At 43.4% G+C, this 19202-nt stretch overlaps 1 protein-coding gene across 5 annotated transcripts in view; it reads right to left on the reverse strand.

Annotated features, from left to right (window-relative positions):
- The window catches only part of lrch1 (leucine-rich repeats and calponin homology (CH) domain containing 1), a 98395-nt gene that overhangs the window by 34655 nt on the left and 44538 nt on the right, over positions 1-19202 (reverse strand). For all 5 annotated transcript variants that reach the window (XM_029702582.1, XM_029702581.1, XM_029702577.1 and 2 more), the window contains exons 2-6: positions 13425-13569; positions 8732-8858; positions 6973-7078; positions 5047-5183; positions 4741-4871 (exon numbers count right to left, since the gene is read on the reverse strand). In XM_029702582.1, coding sequence (XP_029558442.1) covers positions 4741-4871; positions 5047-5183; positions 6973-7078; positions 8732-8858; positions 13425-13569 — 646 coding nt within the window. The remainder of the gene's footprint in view (positions 1-4740; positions 4872-5046; positions 5184-6972; positions 7079-8731; positions 8859-13424; positions 13570-19202) is intronic.

Below are 19202 nucleotides of genomic sequence, written 5' to 3' on the forward strand. Positions count from 1 at the left end.
TTCGACTGCTCCTACAGTCTTGCTTCGGTACTGCAGTTTAACTGATTCCCAGCCCAGAAAGACAACTTCCATTGATGGCCACAAAGAGAAGGGAGATATGAAAATTCCTAATAAGACCTTTGTAAAAATCACCTTTGTACACAAAACATCCATTGAATTATTCAAATAATTGTCATGAGGCAAAAACATTTCCATCACTCACAGCCGAAGATATTAACATTTTATATTCATCCAATGTCTGCCATGCATTTGGATGATGTGATCTCGTCGTCGCTGCTCAAGCTGTTCCCTGTGCACGCTGAATGCTAGTGCGCATGTGATGTTGGTCCGTGTAAACCGGATGCAACCCAGATATAGACGTCCATAAATCAGCGTATGTGAACATGAGAAGATTACCTTGAAAACAACGGTCAGGCATCTTGAAGGCAGTTCTGTATACCTCAGTAGGCACATTACAGAACATAAGATCCTCCCTCCCTGCAAAACACTCTCATACACACAGAGAGGAAGGCTCAGCCACAGCACTAAAATGGAAAACACACCTGGGTTCAAATACATTTGTATTTGAGTATCTGGTATTTAAAATACTTTTTCTGTGTATTGGAGTATTTTCAAATACACAGGCCAAAACAAGTACTTTTATTTGAGTATTTGAATGGTAATTATTATTATAATTTTTTTTTGTCAATTTCTTTAATTACTTTGTATTTTTTAGGGAGCAGACAGCTTCCATCAATGTAATTGTCTGCATCATTTCCAATCCCCCATATATTATTTTGTAAATATATACCGTATATATAAAATATACAATGCATTTGGAAAGTATTTAGACCACCGCCCTTTTTCCACATTTTGTTACATTACAGCCTTATTCTAAAATTGATGAAATAACTTTTTCTTCATCAATCTACATACAATACCCAATAATAACAAAGCAACAGGTTTTTATAAATGTTTGCAAATTTATAAAAAATGTAAACTTATTTACTTAAGTATTCAGACCCTTTCCTATGAGACTCAAAATTGAGTTCAGTTGCATCGTGTTTTCATTGATCATCCTTGAAATGTTTCTACAAATTGATTGGAGTCCACCTGTGGTAAATTCAACTCATTGGACATGATTTGGAAAGGCACACACCTGTCTATATACGGTCCCACAGTTCACAGTGCACGTCAGAGCAAAAACCAAGCCATGAGGTCGAAGGAATTGTCCATAGTGCTTCGAGACAGGATTGTGTCGAGACACAGACCTGCGGAGGGGTACCAAAACATTTCTGCACCATTGAAGGTCCCCAAGAACACATTGGCCTCCATAATTCTTAAATGGAAGAAGTTTGGAACCACCAAGACTCTTCCTAGAGCTGGCCACCCGGCCAAACTGACCAATCGGGGGAGAAGGGCCTTGGTCAGGGAGGTGACCAAGAACCCGATGGTCACTCTGAATGAGCTCCAGAGTTCCTCTGTGGAGATGGGAGAACCTTCCAGAAGGACAACCATCTCCGCAGCACTACACCAACCAGGCCTTTATGATAGTGTGTAAAAAGGCACTCCTCAGTAAAAAGGCACATGACAGCCCACTTGGAGTTTGCCAAAGGGCACCTAATGACTCTCAGACCATGAAAAACAAGATTCTCTGGTCTGATGAAACCAAGATTGAAACCAAGAACTCTTTGGACTGAATGCCAAGTGTCACGTCTGGAGGAAACCTGGCACCATCCCTACGGTGAAGCATAGTGGTGGCAGCATCATGCTGTGGGGATGTTTTTCAGCGGCAGGGACTGGGAGACTGGTCAGGATCGAGGGAAAGATTAACGGAGCAAAGTACAGAGAGATCCTTGATGAAAACCTGCTCCAGTGTGCTCAGGACCTCAGACTGGGGTGAAGGTTCAACTTTCAACAGGACAATGACCCTAAGCACATAGCCAAGACAATGCAGGAGTGGCTTTAGGACAAGTCTCTGAATGTCCTTGAGTGGCCCAGCCAGAGCCCGGACCTGACCCCGATCAAACATCTCTGGAGAGACCTGAAAATAGCTGTGCAGCGATGCTCCCCATCCAACCTGACAGAGCTTGAGAGGATCTGCAGAGAAGAATGGGAGAAACTCCCCAAATACAGGTGTGCCAAGCTTGTAGCGTCATACCCAAGAAGACTCGAGGCTGTAATCGCTGCCAAAGGTGCTTCAACAAAGTTCTGAGTAAAGGGTCTGAATACTTATGTAAATGTGAAATTTCAGTAAAAAAAATATATATAAATTTGCGGGGCCTTCCGAGTAGCGCAGCGGTCTGAGATGTCACTACACAACCAGGTTCGATCCCGGGCTGTATCAAAACCGGCCGTGATTCGGAGACCCAGGTTAGGAGAGGGTTTTGCTGGGGGGGCTTTACTTGGCTCAATACGCTCTAGCGACTCCTTGTGGTAGGCCGGGAGCCTGCAGGCTGACCTCGGTCGTCAGGTGAACACGGTGTTTCCTCCGACACATTGATGCGGCTGGCTTCCGGGTTAAGTGGACTGGTGTTAAGAAGCGTGGTTTGGCGGATCATGTTTCGAAGGACGCATGACTCGACCTTCGCCTCCCGAGCTCGTTGGGGAGATGAGACAAGATCGCAAAAACCATCAAACGCTATGATGAAACTGGCTCTCATGAGGGCCACGACAGAAAAGGAAGACCCAGAGTTACCTCTGCTGCAGAGGATAAGTTCATTAGAGTTAACCTTACCTCAGATTGCAGCCCAAATAAATGCTTCACAGAGTTCAAGTAACAGACACAACTCAACATCAGCTGTTCAGAGGAGACTGCGTGAATCAGGCCTTCATTTATTTAGAATTCAAGGCACACTTAACCAGCATGGCTACCACAGCATTCTGCAGCGATACGCCATCCCATCTCGTTTTCACTTAGTGGGACTATCATTTGTTTTTCAACAGGACAATGACCCAACACACCTACAGGCTGTGTAAGGGCTATTTGACCAAGTAGGAGAGTGATGGAGTGCTGCATCAGATGACCTAGCCTCCCCAATCACCCGAACTCAATCCAATTGAGATGGTTTAGGATGAGTTGGACTGCAGAGTGAAGGAAAAGCAGCCAACAAGTGCTCAGCAGATGTGGGAACTCCTTGAAGACTGTTGGAAAAGCGTTTCAGGTGAAGCTGGTTGAGAGAATGCCAAGAGTGTGCAAAGCTGTCATCAAGGCAAAGGGTGGCTACTATGAACAATCTCAAATATACAATATATTTTGATTTGTTTAACACTTTTTTGGTTACTACATGATTCCATATGTGTTATTTCATAGTTTTGATGTCTTAACTATTATTCTATTATTCTATGTAGAAAATAGTAAAAAAAGTAATGTCTACTTGATGTCTACTATTATTCTATTGTTCTATGTAGAAAATAGTAAAAAAAAAAGTCAAGAGAAACCCTGTAATGAGATGCTGTGTCCAAACTTTTGACTGGTGCTGTAAATGTTTTATATATATTTTCCTTTATTATTTTCCCCTAACCCTACCATCCATCCCCTAATTCTCTTTATTATTTTCCCCTAACCCTACCATCCATCCCCTAATTCTCTTTATTATTTTCCCCTAACCCTACCATCCATCCCCTAATTCTCTTTATTATTTTCCCCTAACCCTACCATCCATCCCCTAATTCTCTTTATTATTTTCCCCTAACCCTACCATCCATCCCCTAATTCTCTTTATTATTTTCCCCTAACCCTACCATCCATCCCCTAATTCGAGTAAACTAATGCACAACAACTCTTAGTCATCTAATCTTCTACTTCCAGCTTATACATACTATATACATTTTACTGACACAGTATGGTTTACAATTGTTATCTTTTGTTTGTTTGTAGTCCCATCCTTCAGCTCCACTCACACCCTCCCATCTATCTCTGAAGACCATCGAGTTTTGATTTCTATTTGCCATATCTTTTTCAACTGTGCTGTGATGTTTCACAAAAGTTCTGAACCTTTCTATCTCATATATTCTACATATTGTAAATTAAAGATAAACATTTTTGCTAAGAGTATTATTATATTATTAATCGATTGACTATGGCTTTTTAAATCACACAGCATTGCTATTTGCAGTTAGATCCGGGGAAATGTTGCAATTCTTCCGCCATTCCTGAACGTGCGACCAAAAACAACCTACATATGGACAGTACCATAACAAATTATCTAACGATTCTGTTTCTTCGCAGCAACATCTGCAGAACTGGGATGGTTGTATCCCCTATATATATATAACATTATATTGGTTGCAAGACTTTTGTATAATAATTTAAATTGAAAAACTAAGTTTTATTTGGTGTATTAGTTCATGGTTAGTTGAATGGTTATTTGTAAAAACCAAATAGTCTGACAAATTATATTTGACAGAATTTTCAAATACTTATTTCAAATACTATTTTCAAACACCTGGTTTAAATGCATGGGAGTGTATATGCGTCAGTGTATTTGAGTATTTCAATACACTTTCAAAGTGCATTTCCAAATACATTAAAATGTTCAACTACCTGTCTTTTCAAATAAAATATATCTGAATACTTACTTCAAATGTATATGAAAGTAATTGAGACACTTGAAATAGTATTTGAACCCAGGTCTGATGGAGAATCTGGCACAATACACAGTGGTAAATCAGTGGTCCTGGAGAGCCAAAGTGTGTGCAGGCTTTTGAATCAGCCCAGCACTAACAGTTGCCTCCGTTAGGGTTGGCATAGCAACTCACCTGCCGGTGGAAGGTCGTGATAGGCTGAGGCGCTCCATGACAGGCAGGTAGAGAGAATCAGGCATCTTGTCACTTCGACATGCCTCGATGCTCAGGTACTTAAATATGTGAACTTTGCCTTTCATGCAGATCTAGAAAACAGATCATCAGTGGGTGAATTAGAGCAAGTAGATGATAGATACAAAAGTAGAAGGTACACAAATAGCTTAAACAGAACACACAGAGACATGCCCTATGATGAATGCTATATTCCATTGCTCCGTATGTCATGCCAAGCTGTGGAGACAGCCGTAGCCCCAGACCGACCTGTGCAGGGGGGCTCTGTAGGGGGTTGTTCTCCAGCTGTAGGTTCTGGAGCTGGGCCATCTTCCTGTAGCTCACTGGGATGGTAGACACCTTGTTACAGGAAAAGTCAAACTTCACCAGGGGAAGCTCTGCCAAGTCTGAGGGACGAATACACAGTCCCTAGAGTTAGAGGAGTAATTGTTGTTGTGTGTGTGTGTGTGTGTGTGTGTTTGTTTGTTTGTTTGTTTGTTTGTTTGTTCACTGGGATCATCAGACAGAACTTTTCCCCACTAGAAACCCACAGAGCCCAGCAGAGGCAGCCCGGATACTTCAAGACTCCCTCACTGCCAAAGTTCAACTAATGTGGACCTTGCCAAAAGTTAAAAATAAACTGGAGGAACGTATCCTAGGCGCTAAGCTCAGCACGAACCACTATGACCCAGTCAATATGTGAGAAGAGACATTGTTAGGAAACAGAAGAAAATCACAGACTTACATTGGAAAATACTGATAAAATAAATAGCAGCTATTAGGCTGGGTGTAACTGGTGTAGCTTTGTCGTATCACATGCATTTTATGGGAAAAATGGGATAAAGTATTCCCGAAATCAGATAGATAGAGAAAATAGACAGTGAGAGGTCAATGACAGAGAGTGAGAAAGAGTGAGGGAGAGTAACAGAGAAATAGTAACAAAGACAGAGCGAGAGATTCTCAGCAATTCTGTGCCAGCAACACATTCCCCAAGAGGTAGTAATTCAAGCAAAACAATTATGACTATCTCTCTGACAACCTTTTATAATTCAAATCCCTCTGAGACGACAGAGATAATCTTAGCTGGGAGGCCATGAAGGAGAGCCCCAAATATTATTTTTAAAAGCAACCAGCAGAGTACACTGCTTCTCTTAATTAGCTGAAATGAGAAGGTCTCTCACGTCCTCTTCCCTCAAGGTCACCCCTTAGAATAACTTCTATGAGGGATTTTTTTTACCATCATTCAGTATAAAAAGGGGGAAATCGCAACAATATTTTCAGCATCCATATCACCTACTGTATAGGTAACACCAAAAAACAACAAAGAAACACTTTTTGGCAGGTCAACTACAATAGTTTTGTGCCTTGGTGGCCCAGGAAGGGGGTCTCTCCAAAATACATTTAAGGAGTGATGCCCCAAAAGTTCAACAAACAATCTAAAACTCTATTTCCCAACATCCCCCATCCTCCCCAGGGCTCGCGTCCAATCCCCGGTCTCCACTCATATCCTCCACCCATGGGAGTCGAGCCGCCTGGCCAGATCCAGGCTCATCAATCAAACCCAGAGAGGATAGATGGAGCATCTGCAGCATGATCAGAAATCACAGATTGTAAATCTACAACAGAGATGCAGCCGGGGAAAATATGTAGGAAGAATGTTCAGAATAATACTCGTCCACCATTCAGACAACGAGAGGTTGCCAGGTTCTGACAGACGACGGGCGGCATCTCTGGGACTTAGAGAGCTCTCCTGTCACATACCTATTTTATTCTATAGCAGTGTTTCCCAACTCCAGTCCTCCAGTACCCCCAACAGCACACCTTTTGTTGTAGCCCCGGACAAGCACACCTGATTCAACTGGTCAACCTATCATCAAGCCCTCAATGAGCACACGTTTTCTGAGGGCTACAACAAAAGTGTGTGCTGTTGGAGGTACTTGAGGACTGGAGTTGGGAAACACTACTCTGCTAGACGTCTCAACTCACAAAGACTAGTACTGCTCAATACCCCTGGGCCATGAGACATACCTGGAGACTGGATCATAGACATCATATATCTGTCTGTGAGATCTGTCTGGCTCTTATTTGGCTGGGCTTACAATACAGCATGGAGTAGATTGATATTTTCTAGACGCACCTGTGGAAGTTTTCCTGTTCACAAGAGTTTAACCTCTTGTGAACAGAGGTTAAACTCACCTTCAGGAAGGACACAGAGCAGGTTCCTGCGGACGTTGAGTTCTCGGAGGGCCTTGAGTCGGCCGATGTGACGGGGCAGAGCAGTGATCTCATTACAGCTCACATCCTGTAGGGGGCACAACGCACAGTGTTAACTGAAACACATATGTCACTTTCTGGTGCGTGTGCAGGATTTTGTTCTAGTCCTACTCAAACACACTTGATTCAACTAATCAAGGTAATGATGAGCAGCAGATTAGTAGAATCAGGTGCATTAGAGAAGGTCTGGTCTGTAAACCCAGTAGCTCTCCAGGAGGATGGTTGGTCACCCCTGGTGTACAGGAGCTAAGGTAAGGGGTTTATATTAGAGGTCGACCGATTATGATTTTTCAACGCCGGTACCGATACCGATTATTGGAGGACCAAAAAAGGCCGTTACCGATTAATCGGCCGATTTATTTATTTATTTGTAATAATGACAATTACAACAATACTGAATGAACACTTATTTTAACTTAATATAATACATCAATAAAATCAATTTAGCCTAAAATAAATAATGAAACATGTTCAATTTGTTTTAAATAATGCAAAAACAAAGTGTTGGAGAAGAAAGTAAAAGTGCATTATGTGCCATGTAAGAAAGCTAAAGTTTAAGTTCCTTGCTCAGAAATGAGAACATATGAAAGCTGGTGGTTCCTTTTAACATGAGTCTTCAATATTCCCAGGTAAGAAGTTTTAGGTTGTAGTTATTATATGAATTATAGGACTATTTCTCTCTGTACGATTTGTATTTCATATACCTTTGACTATTGGATGTTCTTATAGGCACTTTAGTATTGCCAGTGTAACAGTATAGCTTCTGTCCCTCTCCTCGCTCCTACCTGGGCTCGAACCAGGAACACATCGACAACAGCCACCCTCGAAGCAGCGTTACCCATGCAGAGCAAGGGGAACAACTTCTCCAAGTCTCAGAGCGAGTGACGTTTGAAACGCTATTTGCGCGCACCCGCTAACTAGCTAGCCATTTCACATCGGTTACACCAGCCTAATCTTGGGAGTTGATAGGCTTGAAGTCATAAACAGCGGAATGCTTGAAGCACAGCGAAGAGCTGCTGGCAAAACACACGAAAATGCTGTTTGAATGAATGCTTACGAGCCTGCTGGTGCCTACCACCGCTCAGTCAGACTGCTCTATCAAATCATAGACTTAATTATAATATAATAAATACACAGAAATACGAGCCTTAGGTCATTAATATGGTCGAATCCGGAAACTATCATCTTGAAAACAAAATGTTTTTCCTTTCAGTGAAATACGGAACCGTTCCGTATTTTATCTAACGGGTGGCATCCCTAAGTCTAAATATTCCTGTTACGTTGCACAACCTTCAATGTTATGTCATAATTACGTAAAATTCTGGCAAATTAGTTCGCAACGAGCCAGGTGGCCAAAACTGTTGCATATACCCTGAATCAGCCATTCCGATTAAATCGGTCGACCTCTAGTTTATATGGCTCATGACACATCCCTATTACAGCCACACTGCTTCCTATTCCACTGGTCTAGCCTGTCTCCTCACATGGAGTCAAACAAAGTCTCCCCTCCTCCCCTGTTTCCTGTTTGCAGGCAGCGCTAGCTCCATTAGGGCTGGTTCCATTCATTTCACCCCTCAGTGAAGAACAGTACAGTTACGTAAGGCTAAGCTTGGCCAGGAACTCACACAGGAAACTAAGAGCTGAGTCTGACACTGGCATTTAGAGGGAGAGAAAGTCTTACCAGCTCCATGAGGCTCCTGAGCTGACCGATGGCCTCAGGTATACACACCAGCTTGTTGTTGCTGGCATTGAGGACTCGTAGGGGCAACCCACACAGGCAGGCTGGCAGAGCACACAGCTGGTTCCGACTGTGAACACACACAGCTATATATTATTACACACAGCCTGGGACAGCATGACGACTGACACTGAGAGATGCAGATCAGAGAGAGATGAATGGGATGTCCAAAGTGTCTACCATCTAGAGCTGACAAAGATCCATTTGGATGGAAACTCCAATAAAGGTGTCAGATGAGATGTGTGTTGGACCTTATTCATGGATATATCCAATGGGAGGAAGACTTGTTAAGCAGCTTTTGTTTACATAGGAAAATAGACATTTTAATATTTTATAAACTAATTCAACTTAAGAGGGAGAAGGCAAAGAGAACTATCTACATTGTAACAATGTGTTGCATAATGGTATTCATATTTACATTACACGAGTCAGTGTTTATGACTGTTTGTGTCTAGTGTACTGTAAGAAACAGAATGCCCCATGGGGACAAACTACTCATTAGCTTTCCCATAAACACTTCCTCTCCCAGCACTGTACTGTACTTATGCAAAACATAAACACACACAACCTGAATCTCAATCTAGTTCAGTCCAGCATGACAAAACAGCCCTCAAACCCTCCAAAAACCCTTAATAAAAACAGGATTGTGGTGTTCCCTCCCTGGCTTACACTAGCAGTTAGCCAAAATGCTTTAAAACAATCCAAGTCCTTTCATAAACAGAGCAGAACACCTCCAAACAGTTTAAACCTCTCATAAAACAGGTTTCTGGTGTTCTGTCTCCGGGTTACAGCTGCAGTTAGCCAGCACACGGCAGGGGGTTAGTGGCTGGGAGAAAGGCCTTTTAACATTGACAGAGCAGAGTATGAGCATAGTGGCTTACAGATGACCCTAGAGAAAATAAGTTCTCCACTCCACAACAAAGGCTACAAATTATCCTGGAAATGACCCATCAGTACATACACAAACATGCGCTTTGTTTTTCTATCCTCGTGGAGACCGAAAATATATTTACATTCAGAATCCTACTTTCCCTAAACCCTAACCCTAACCCAAACCTAACCCTAAACCTAATTGTAACCCTAACCCTATCCCCTAAACTTAAAATAGCTTTTGTCCTCATGGGACATGGGAAATGTACCACGAGGGAGAATTTTCCTTGTTTTAATTATGGGGACTTTAGGTCCCCACAAGGATAGAAGAACCAACCCATTGACACATACACACAGAGACACACACATGCAAAACCATGAGACTGCGAAACTCCTCTGATATTCCGGAAATTAAATCAAATTGAGTTTATCCAGCTGTTCCCACACACACAGTGGGTTCCTGTGTGTGTGTGTGTGTGTGTGTGTGTGTGTGTGTGTGTGTGTGTGTGTGTTTGCGTGTGTGCCTGCATGATTTCAAGTTCGCATGAATGTGTTGCAGTGTTGCATCAGATCTAGCTGTATCACTGTGCAGTCCAGGGGCTTGCCAAAGGCTCCACAAAGCCAGAGATGTCAAACACTGTCTCCGTCTCTGATCCAAGAGATTACAGACGGAATGAGAATGTATAGACAACACTGGCTGAATGCAATAATGTTAGCTAAGTGTGATGGGTCTGCACTCAAAAAGATAAAGCTTACTTCATAGTGTACACAGACGTTTCAACTTTGCAGCCTTCTTCAGTGTGTAGGTAAAATCGTTTTCATTCAAAACAGCATTAGCTAGCGTTAGCTAACTGTGTTAGCGGAATGGAACCCCCTGTGGAATAGTAACATAACAACACAGGCCAAGAGAGAGGAGCTAGGAGCTGTCAGCAAGGACCACACAAGAACCACATCACATCATTAGGCAAAAACACAATCATAAGGAGCACACACTACACTCCCACTACACTGCACTGCAGCTAGCACAACAGCACAAGCTAACGCAATAGAGCAACAAGCTAGCATTACAATAGTTCACAGTAAAAGCTGACTGCCTAAATAAAAGCTAACAGAATGAAAGAAAGTCACACTAAAACGAACAATAGAAATCAGCAAACTCCATGACACAACATGATAACAACAGCTGGCAGCTCCAAACAGCCTTCATCTCATTTCCTAGACAACTTCAAAATAAGGTTGCTGTTTTTTCACAAGTGCCAAAGCTCTATCTACACTAGTGGTCTAGATACTGTAGTTACTGTACCACCAACTGAGCTTTGCTCTTCCCGGGGGATATCCCTGAAGTAGACCTATGGTCTCTTGAGTCTTCTCAAGTATCCCGTGTGGATAGGGCAAGTACCCCTGGTGGCCCAAGTACCCCTGGTGGCCCAAGTACCCCTGGTGGTCCAAGTCTCCTAGTGGTCCTAGTACCCCTGGTTGTCCTAGCACCCCTGGTTGTCCTAGTAACCCTGGTTGTCCTAGTAACCCTGGTTGTCCTAGCATCCCTGGTTGTCCTAGTACCCCTGGTTGTCCTAGTATCCCTGGTTGTCCTAGTACCCCTGGTTGTCCTAGTACCCCTGGTTGTCCTAGTATCCCTGGTTGTCCTAGTACCCATAGTGGTCCTAGTACCCATAGTAGTCCTAGTATCCCTGGTTGTCCTAGCACCCCTGGTGGTCCTAGCACCCCTGGTGGTCCTGGTGGTCCTAGCACCCCTGGTGGTCCTAGTACCCCTAGTGGTCCTAGCACCCCTAGTGGTCCTAGCACCCCTGGTTGTCCTTACCCCTAGTGGTCATAGTACCCCTGGTTGTCCTAGTACCCCTGGTTGTCCTAGTATCCCTAGTGGTCCTAGTACCCCTGGTTGTCCTAGTACCCCTGGTTGTCCTAGTACCCCTAGTCCTGGTTGTCCTAGTATCCCTGGTTGTCCTAGTATCCCTGGCTGTCCTAGTACCCCTAGTGGTGCTAGTACCCCTGGTTGTCCTGGTACCCCTGGTTGTCCTAGTACCCCTAGTCCTGGTTGTCCTAGTATCCCTGGTTGTCCTAGTACCCCTAGTGGTGCTAGTACCCCTGGTTGTCCTAGTACCCCTGGTTGTCCTAGTACCCCTGGTTGTCCTAGTACCCCTAGTCCTGGTTGTCCTAGTATCCCTGGTTGTCCTAGTATCCCTGGTTGTCCTAGTATCCCTGGTTGTCCTAGTACCCCTAGTGGTCCTAGTATCCCTGGTTGTCCTAGTATCCCTGGTTGTCCTAGTATCCCTGGTTGTCCTAGTACCCGTAGTGGTCCTAGTATCCCTGGTTGTCCTAGTACCCCTGGTTGTCCTAGTACCCCTGGTTGTCCTAGTACCCCTGGTTGTCCTAGTACCCCTGGTTGTCCTAGTACCCCTAGTGGTCCTAGTATTCCTGGTTGTCCTAGTACCCCTGGTTGGGAACCACTGATCTAGACAACAAAGAGCTTTCATTCTCTTTCCACCATGATACAGGCCAGTAACAGGACGATCCTAAAAATAAAGAAGTCCTTTTTATGTGTTCCTGGTGCAGACATGGAGAGCGTTCTCTATTTCCTGTTTTGACTGCGATATGAAAAGCTACATACACATTTAAATGAGACTATCTGTCGGTGTCTCCATGGCATCCAATAACATTCCTGTGTAGTGGTGTAAAACACATCCCCTGGTGCTGTCACTGGGGCACTCACATCACATTATACTCAGACACACACACGCGCACGCACGTTACACTACATCAGCTAACGCCAACTGAGGCTCAGTGGTGAGAAGATAAACTAGCCATCCTCTCCCTTCAGATGTAGCATTTAGATGACTAATTCAATTAATCACTTATTAAATTACTAATTAACTTAACCTGAGCGATATTAAGCAACACAACATGCGTATATTCATGCATGCGCGTCTGTCTGTCTGTCTGTCTGTCTGTCTGTCTGTCTGTCTGCCTGCCTGCCTGCCTGCCTGCATTAGAGATATGACTAACGTACTTGCCTCAGTTACACGGTGGTGTGAGCATGAATGAAGAGATTAGAGACATGAAGTACAGAGACTACTGCGCTTGTCTCAGGTTGATGATGCATACAGCCGGCAGTAAAAAAACAGGTTAGCACTGATATGATGACTCTTTCTCTCTCCCTCTATGTCTCTCTCTCCTTCTCCCTACATATCTGTCTCTCTCTCTCTCCCCTTTTTTCTCTCGCTCACTCTCTCTCTGTCGGTCTCTGTCGATAGCTAGTTAAAGAAGGAGTGGACACTGGCGAAAGATAGAATGAAACAGTTAGAGTGACCTGGGTATGAGATCATAGCGTATTACACAAACACAGACAGACAGGATGTGTTGTTGCCTAGTGGTCCTGCCATGAGGATGGAAGTGGTGACATCAGCCCGTTGAGAGGTGTCGTGATGCGTGAAGGCTAACAAGCATGTCGGCCCTGGGGAACAGTTGGCACCAAACACCTGGGTCTTAACAAGCCCTGGGCCAAACTGACATCTGCTAACTGTTAACCCTCTGCTGCTTATCAAATATCAACTGACATCTAATGTATTTAACCCATTACTGAACCAATAATGGCACCTCATAGGGATATCTGTGCAAACACTACTTTAAGGATCAACCACTGATACTCAGCAACTCTTGGAAAAAGATTGGAGGTGTTTCTAATATCATTGAAAACGAATGTGTTTCTCACTCAACACAGTCACTTGTCAACAGTAGGTCCAAGTCTTACCTGAGGTTTAAGGAGGTGAGTGACTGTAGGTTGATGATGGTGTCAGGAATAGTTTTGATACAGTTGTGATAGAGGTTCAGCGATTCCAAGGCGACCAGGTGACACACCTCCGAGGGGACCTCCGCCAAACGATTCCTTGACAGGTCTGATGAGAGGGAGAGAGAGAAAGAAATGGGAAGAAGACAGATATCACCTGCAGTTGTATACTAGTGCCACTAGGTGTCTCTCTCCCAAGTTCAGTACCTCCATACAACCCAGTTTACCAACAGGGAGAGAATAGCCTTAGAGGGGGACTGAGCTAAGCTGTCCGAGGCTACAGGTTAGCACAAGACTTCCTGTATTCTTGGCTACGGTCTCACAACAGCGAATAACAGTGATATCAGTTAGCTACTATGTTCACTGTTCAGATTAGCTCCACTCCACTGCTGCCCATTGTTCCACGGTGATTTAGTGAATTCAACTGTGATGTCCTAAAACACTCACGTCTATATGGAAACCTGTATGACGTCATGGACACCACAATGGAAGGAAGTTCAGTTAAAAACAGCAACACTAAGAATCAAAATGTTACCCATAGTTGATCTTCCGTTCAAGCAAAACAGCTTCAGTGTGACTCAAAGGCCTGCTAGCACTAGTAGCGCTGAATGGAAATAATGAGGACTGAGGCCTGAAAATAACATCACAATGTGTGTGAGTGTGCATGTGTGCTTATGTGTGTGTAGTATCTGTGTATCACAGGAGGCTGCTGAGGGGAGGACGGCTCATAATAATGGCTGAAACGGAGCGAATGGAATGGCATCAAACACCTGGAAACGAAGTTTGATGTATTCGATACCATTCCACTGATTCTGTTCCAGTCATTAACACAAGCCAATCCTCCCCAATTACGGTGCCACCAACCTCCTGTGGGGTGTATTTATAAAGACAAATCACCTACAGTGAATCTAGCATCACATTACGACCACCTCACACTATACTACACATCTAATGAGAGACAGCTCCTGTTACGCTACAACAACATTAACACCATGGATGTTACCTGAGGGTGGCTTGGTATGGCATGACAGACAAATTAAGGCTCAAGCTGAGACACATATTAGGGTGTGGGGACGTGTGCATGTATGTGTGTGTGTGTGTGTGTGTGTGTGTGTGTGTGTGTGTGTTTGCAGGGCAGGCATTATGGGCTATACAACGGTCATGTGATGCAACACTGATGATAACATGGCCTAGGGCAAATCCCCCCCAGGGTCAATCCCGACCTCAGCTACCCCAGACTGAAGTGTTTCCAGAAAGCAGACTTTTACAGCTCTCTTTCTCACTTTCTCTCTCTCTCTTTCTCCCTCTCTCTTATACAGCTCTCTGAGGACCTCATATTTCCACTGAACCGCAGCTGAACCGCATCTCCCTGTGAAACAGAACTAACAACCCCTCCACCATCCCTCCTCATTTCCTACCTCCCACTCTCTCCTCCCTCTTTCTTGCTCTCCCTCATTTTCCCTCTCTCCATCTCTCCCTGCAGAGTTAGCCATCAACCCTCACACACTCAGTCAGCACATAGTTTAAATACATAGGCACACATAGGGGTTTAGTTAGTTTTAGACCTACAGTATATACTTACTTACGCAGACAGACACACTCAAACACAAATGTGTTTTGAAAGTGTGTGTGTAATGTCTGAAACACACAGAAGCCAATCAGTCAATACACAGCATGCTGAAAACTCCCCCAGAACCAGTACAGGAAATGAAGTGAAGGGAACAATAATCCCCATAGGATGGATTCACCCTTAACACCCTAGCTATACGATCAGATGGGCAGACACGTATACATGTAGCCTACACAAACCCACGCAGAGAGGTATCCTGGTTAGGCTTGGAGAGGCCTATGTGATGGAGAGGAAGCAGTGTGTGTGTAGGCAGTAACCAGTGTCATTATGAGTTATCAGAGACCAGACCTCTTTCACTAACATCTCCCTACAGAGAGCACTCAGAAACACGTTACATCATTTCCACTCCTCCTTTGTCAGACATTTGTAATTTCTTTATTCTTTTGGAACTCCTGTCCTAGAACAGGTGTAGTACTAGCTTTAGGTAAGACACACTGACATAAGACTCACCAGACAGAGCATCTGTGAATTCTAGGAATGGGGTCAATGCCTGGTTGATGGACTCAAGAACATCTATATCTGTATAAGTGTGAGCTTATAAGTGCCAGGTCTTCTTGTCACTGGACATGACCTGTGAAATGGCTTTCTCCTGCTCTAGTACTCTTTACACCATGTTTTGAAGTGATCCCCAGCTGGTAGGCGACTCGGTCACCAACTTGTGCTGGGGTAGGTGGTGTTCTTTTAGAGCAACTGCCAGGTCTCTCTTCTTTTTCCACCAATAGGAAAAGGCACCTACCACTTTCTTACATACTCCAAATGCTCAATCCACCCATTTGTCTCTACCCACTCTCTCTAAGAGAAATCAAGAGATTTTAATAAAATATTTAAATCACAATAATCCCTTTAGTTATGTACAAATGTAATATCTAACTTAATGAGTTGATGAAAAAAAATCACATTTAGTTTAATCTAACCAATCACTTCAATATACACAATTGACAAGGTTACTTACCAATGGCCAAGTGCAGACAATGTCCAAAACATTGTAGTCAGGTCCATTTGTTGATTTGAGCGGCCTTCACCACGTTCACACCATTATCCTTTGTTATGCAGACCTGTCTGTCTTGACTGAGTCCCCAGGAGGCGAGAGCGTCAATGATCCCCTCTGCTATAGCTTCAGTTGAACCCTTTTTATCAATCATTTCTTCGTTGGAAGCTGCTCCTTCTCCATGGCTATCACTGCCACTGTTTTTGCCTACATCACTCATTTTTTGTGGATAATAGTGGCTCCTCCATCACTCGAGGTGCTAAGTGGTTTTTAGTGGGCGTATACCTCTCCATGTGCATATTGTCACTTCTCTGCATGTTTCTGCTGCGTCAGAGGTGAAATGGACTGCTGTAACCTAATTATTCTATATCGACATTATTGAAAATGAATCTAAAAGTTTTTATATCGTTATTGAGGGAAGTAATTACCTTGATAATTATTTATATTGATTTATCGCCCAGCCCTACCCAACCCCCACTATTACACCCGCCCAAACCCCATCCTGCGACCTAAGAGGCATGTATCAGATGCTCAACATGCTCTGCTCACACCTACTGTGATGGTCCGGGCCTAAACCACACAAAAACAACACTAGACATTATGGAACAGAAAGCTTTTACTATCTCATCCTGAAATATACAAGGTCTGAGGTAATCTGCCTTTGGCCTAAAGAGCAGGAACCCAGACTTCATCATAGAAATTGGAAATACAGACATTGTCATCCTACAAGAAACATGGTATAATGGAGACAGACCCAATGGTTGCCCTCTAGGTTACAGAGAGTTGGTAGTCCCATCCACCAAACTACCAGGTGTGAAACAGGGAAGAGACTCAGGGCGTATGCTAATTTGGTATAGAGCAGACCTAACACACACTATTAAATTAGTCAAAAGAGGAACATTTTACAGAAATTAATAAGGAAATGATCTCAACTGAGAAAAATGTCCTCATGTGTGGTAAATATATCCCCCCAATAGAATCTAAATGATGACAGCTTCTCCATCCTAGAGGGGAGATCAACAATTTTCAGGCTCAGGGACATGTACTAGTCTGTGGTGACCTAAATGCCAGAACTGGACAAGAACCCAACACCCTCAGCGGGACAAACACCTACCTGGAGGTGACAGCATTCCTTCCCCCATATGCCCCCCTGGACACAACTACGACAACATAACAAACAAAAACGTGTCACAACTCCTGCAGCTCTGTCGGACGCTGGGTATGTACATAGTCAATGGTAGACTTCGAGGGGGCTCCTATGGTAGGTACACCTATAGCTCATCTCTTTGCAGTAGCACTGTAGACTACTTTATCACTGACCTCAACCCAGAGTCTCTTAGAGCGTTCACAGTCAGTCCACTGACACCCCTATCAGATCACAGCAAAATCACACTCTAATTGAACAGAGCTATGCTCAAATCACAAGACATAAAAGCCAAAGGAACTGAATACTATTAAGAAATGCTATAGATGGAAGGAAAATAGTGTGGAAAACTACCAAAAAACCATTAGGCAACAACAAATTCAATCCCTTCTAGACAATTCCCTGGACAAAGGTTTCACTGTAATAGTGAAGGTGTAAACTTGGCAGTAGAAAGTTTTCAAGCAGACAACCTAAGAAAATGAACAACAATGACAAATGGTTTGATGTATAATGCAAAAGCCTAAGAAATAAATTGAGAAACCTATCCAACCAAAAACATAGAGACCTACAAAACCTGAGCCTACGCCTTCACTATGGTGAATCACTAAAAGCAATACAGAAATACATTACGGAAAAAGAAGGAGCAGCACGTCAGAAATCAGCTCAATGTAACTGAAGAATCCATAGAATTTAACCGGGAAAATTGGAAAACTCTAAACAAACAACAACACAAAGCGCTATCTATCCAAAACGGAGATGTATGGATAAACCACTTTTCCAATCATTTTGGCTCTATAACAAAGAACAAACAGCAAAAACATATACATGAGCAAATGCAAATCTTAGAATCAACTATTAAAGACTACCAGAACCCACTGGATTCTCTAATTACATTGAATGAACTACAAAATAAAATACAAACCCTCCAACCCAAAAATGCCTGATGGTATCCTGAATGGAATTATAAAATATACAGACCACAAATTCCAATTGGCTATACTTAAACTCTTTAACATCATCCTCAGCTCTGGCATCTTCCACAATATTTGGAACCAAGGACTGATCACCCCAATCCACAAAAGTGGAGACAAATTTGACCCCAATAACTACCAGGGGATATGCGTCAACAGCAACCTTGGGACAATCCTTGGCATTATCATTAACAGCAGACTCACACATTTCTTCAGCAAAAACAATGTACTGAGCAAGTGTCAAATTGGCTTTTTACCAAACTACCGTACAACAGACCACGTATTCACCCTGCACACCCTAATTGACAAACAAACCAAAACAAAGGCAATCTTCTCATGCTTTGTTGATTTCAAAAAAGCTTTCAACTCAATTTGGCACGAGGGTCTGCTATCCTCCACCAAATTTCACAGCGGATGCGAGACCTGCTGAGGCCTACAAGCCACAGTGTCTCGCACCCACTATGAAATTTGGTGGAGGATCGGTGATGATCTGGGGGTGCTTCCGCAAAGCTGGAATCGGACAGATTTGTCTTTGTGAATGACACATGAATCAAGCCACGTGTACAAGGTTGTCCTGGAAGAAAACTTGCTTCCTTCTGCTCTGACATTGTTCCCCAAATCTGAGGATAGTTTTTTCCAGCAGGACAATGCTCCATGCCACACAGCCAGGTCAATCAAGGTGTGGATGGAGGACCACCAGATCAAGACCCTGTCATGGCCAGCCTAATCTCCAGACCTGAACCCCATTGAAAACCTATGGAATGTGATCAAGAGGATGACGGACGGTCACAAGCCATCAAACAAAGCCCGAGCTGCTTGAATATTTGCGACAGGAGTGTCATAAAGTCACCCAACATCAATGTAAAAGACTGGTGGAGAGCATGCTAAGACGCATGAAAGCTGTGATTAAAAATCAGGGTTATTCCACCCAATATTGATTTGTTAACTCTTCCTAAGTTAAAACATTAGTATTGTGTTGTTTAAAAATGAATATGAACTTATTTTCTTT

Source organism: Salmo trutta, chromosome 20 (assembly GCF_901001165.1).
Source record: "Salmo trutta chromosome 20, fSalTru1.1, whole genome shotgun sequence".
In the NCBI taxonomy this organism is placed as follows: Eukaryota; Metazoa; Chordata; class Actinopteri; order Salmoniformes; family Salmonidae; genus Salmo; species Salmo trutta.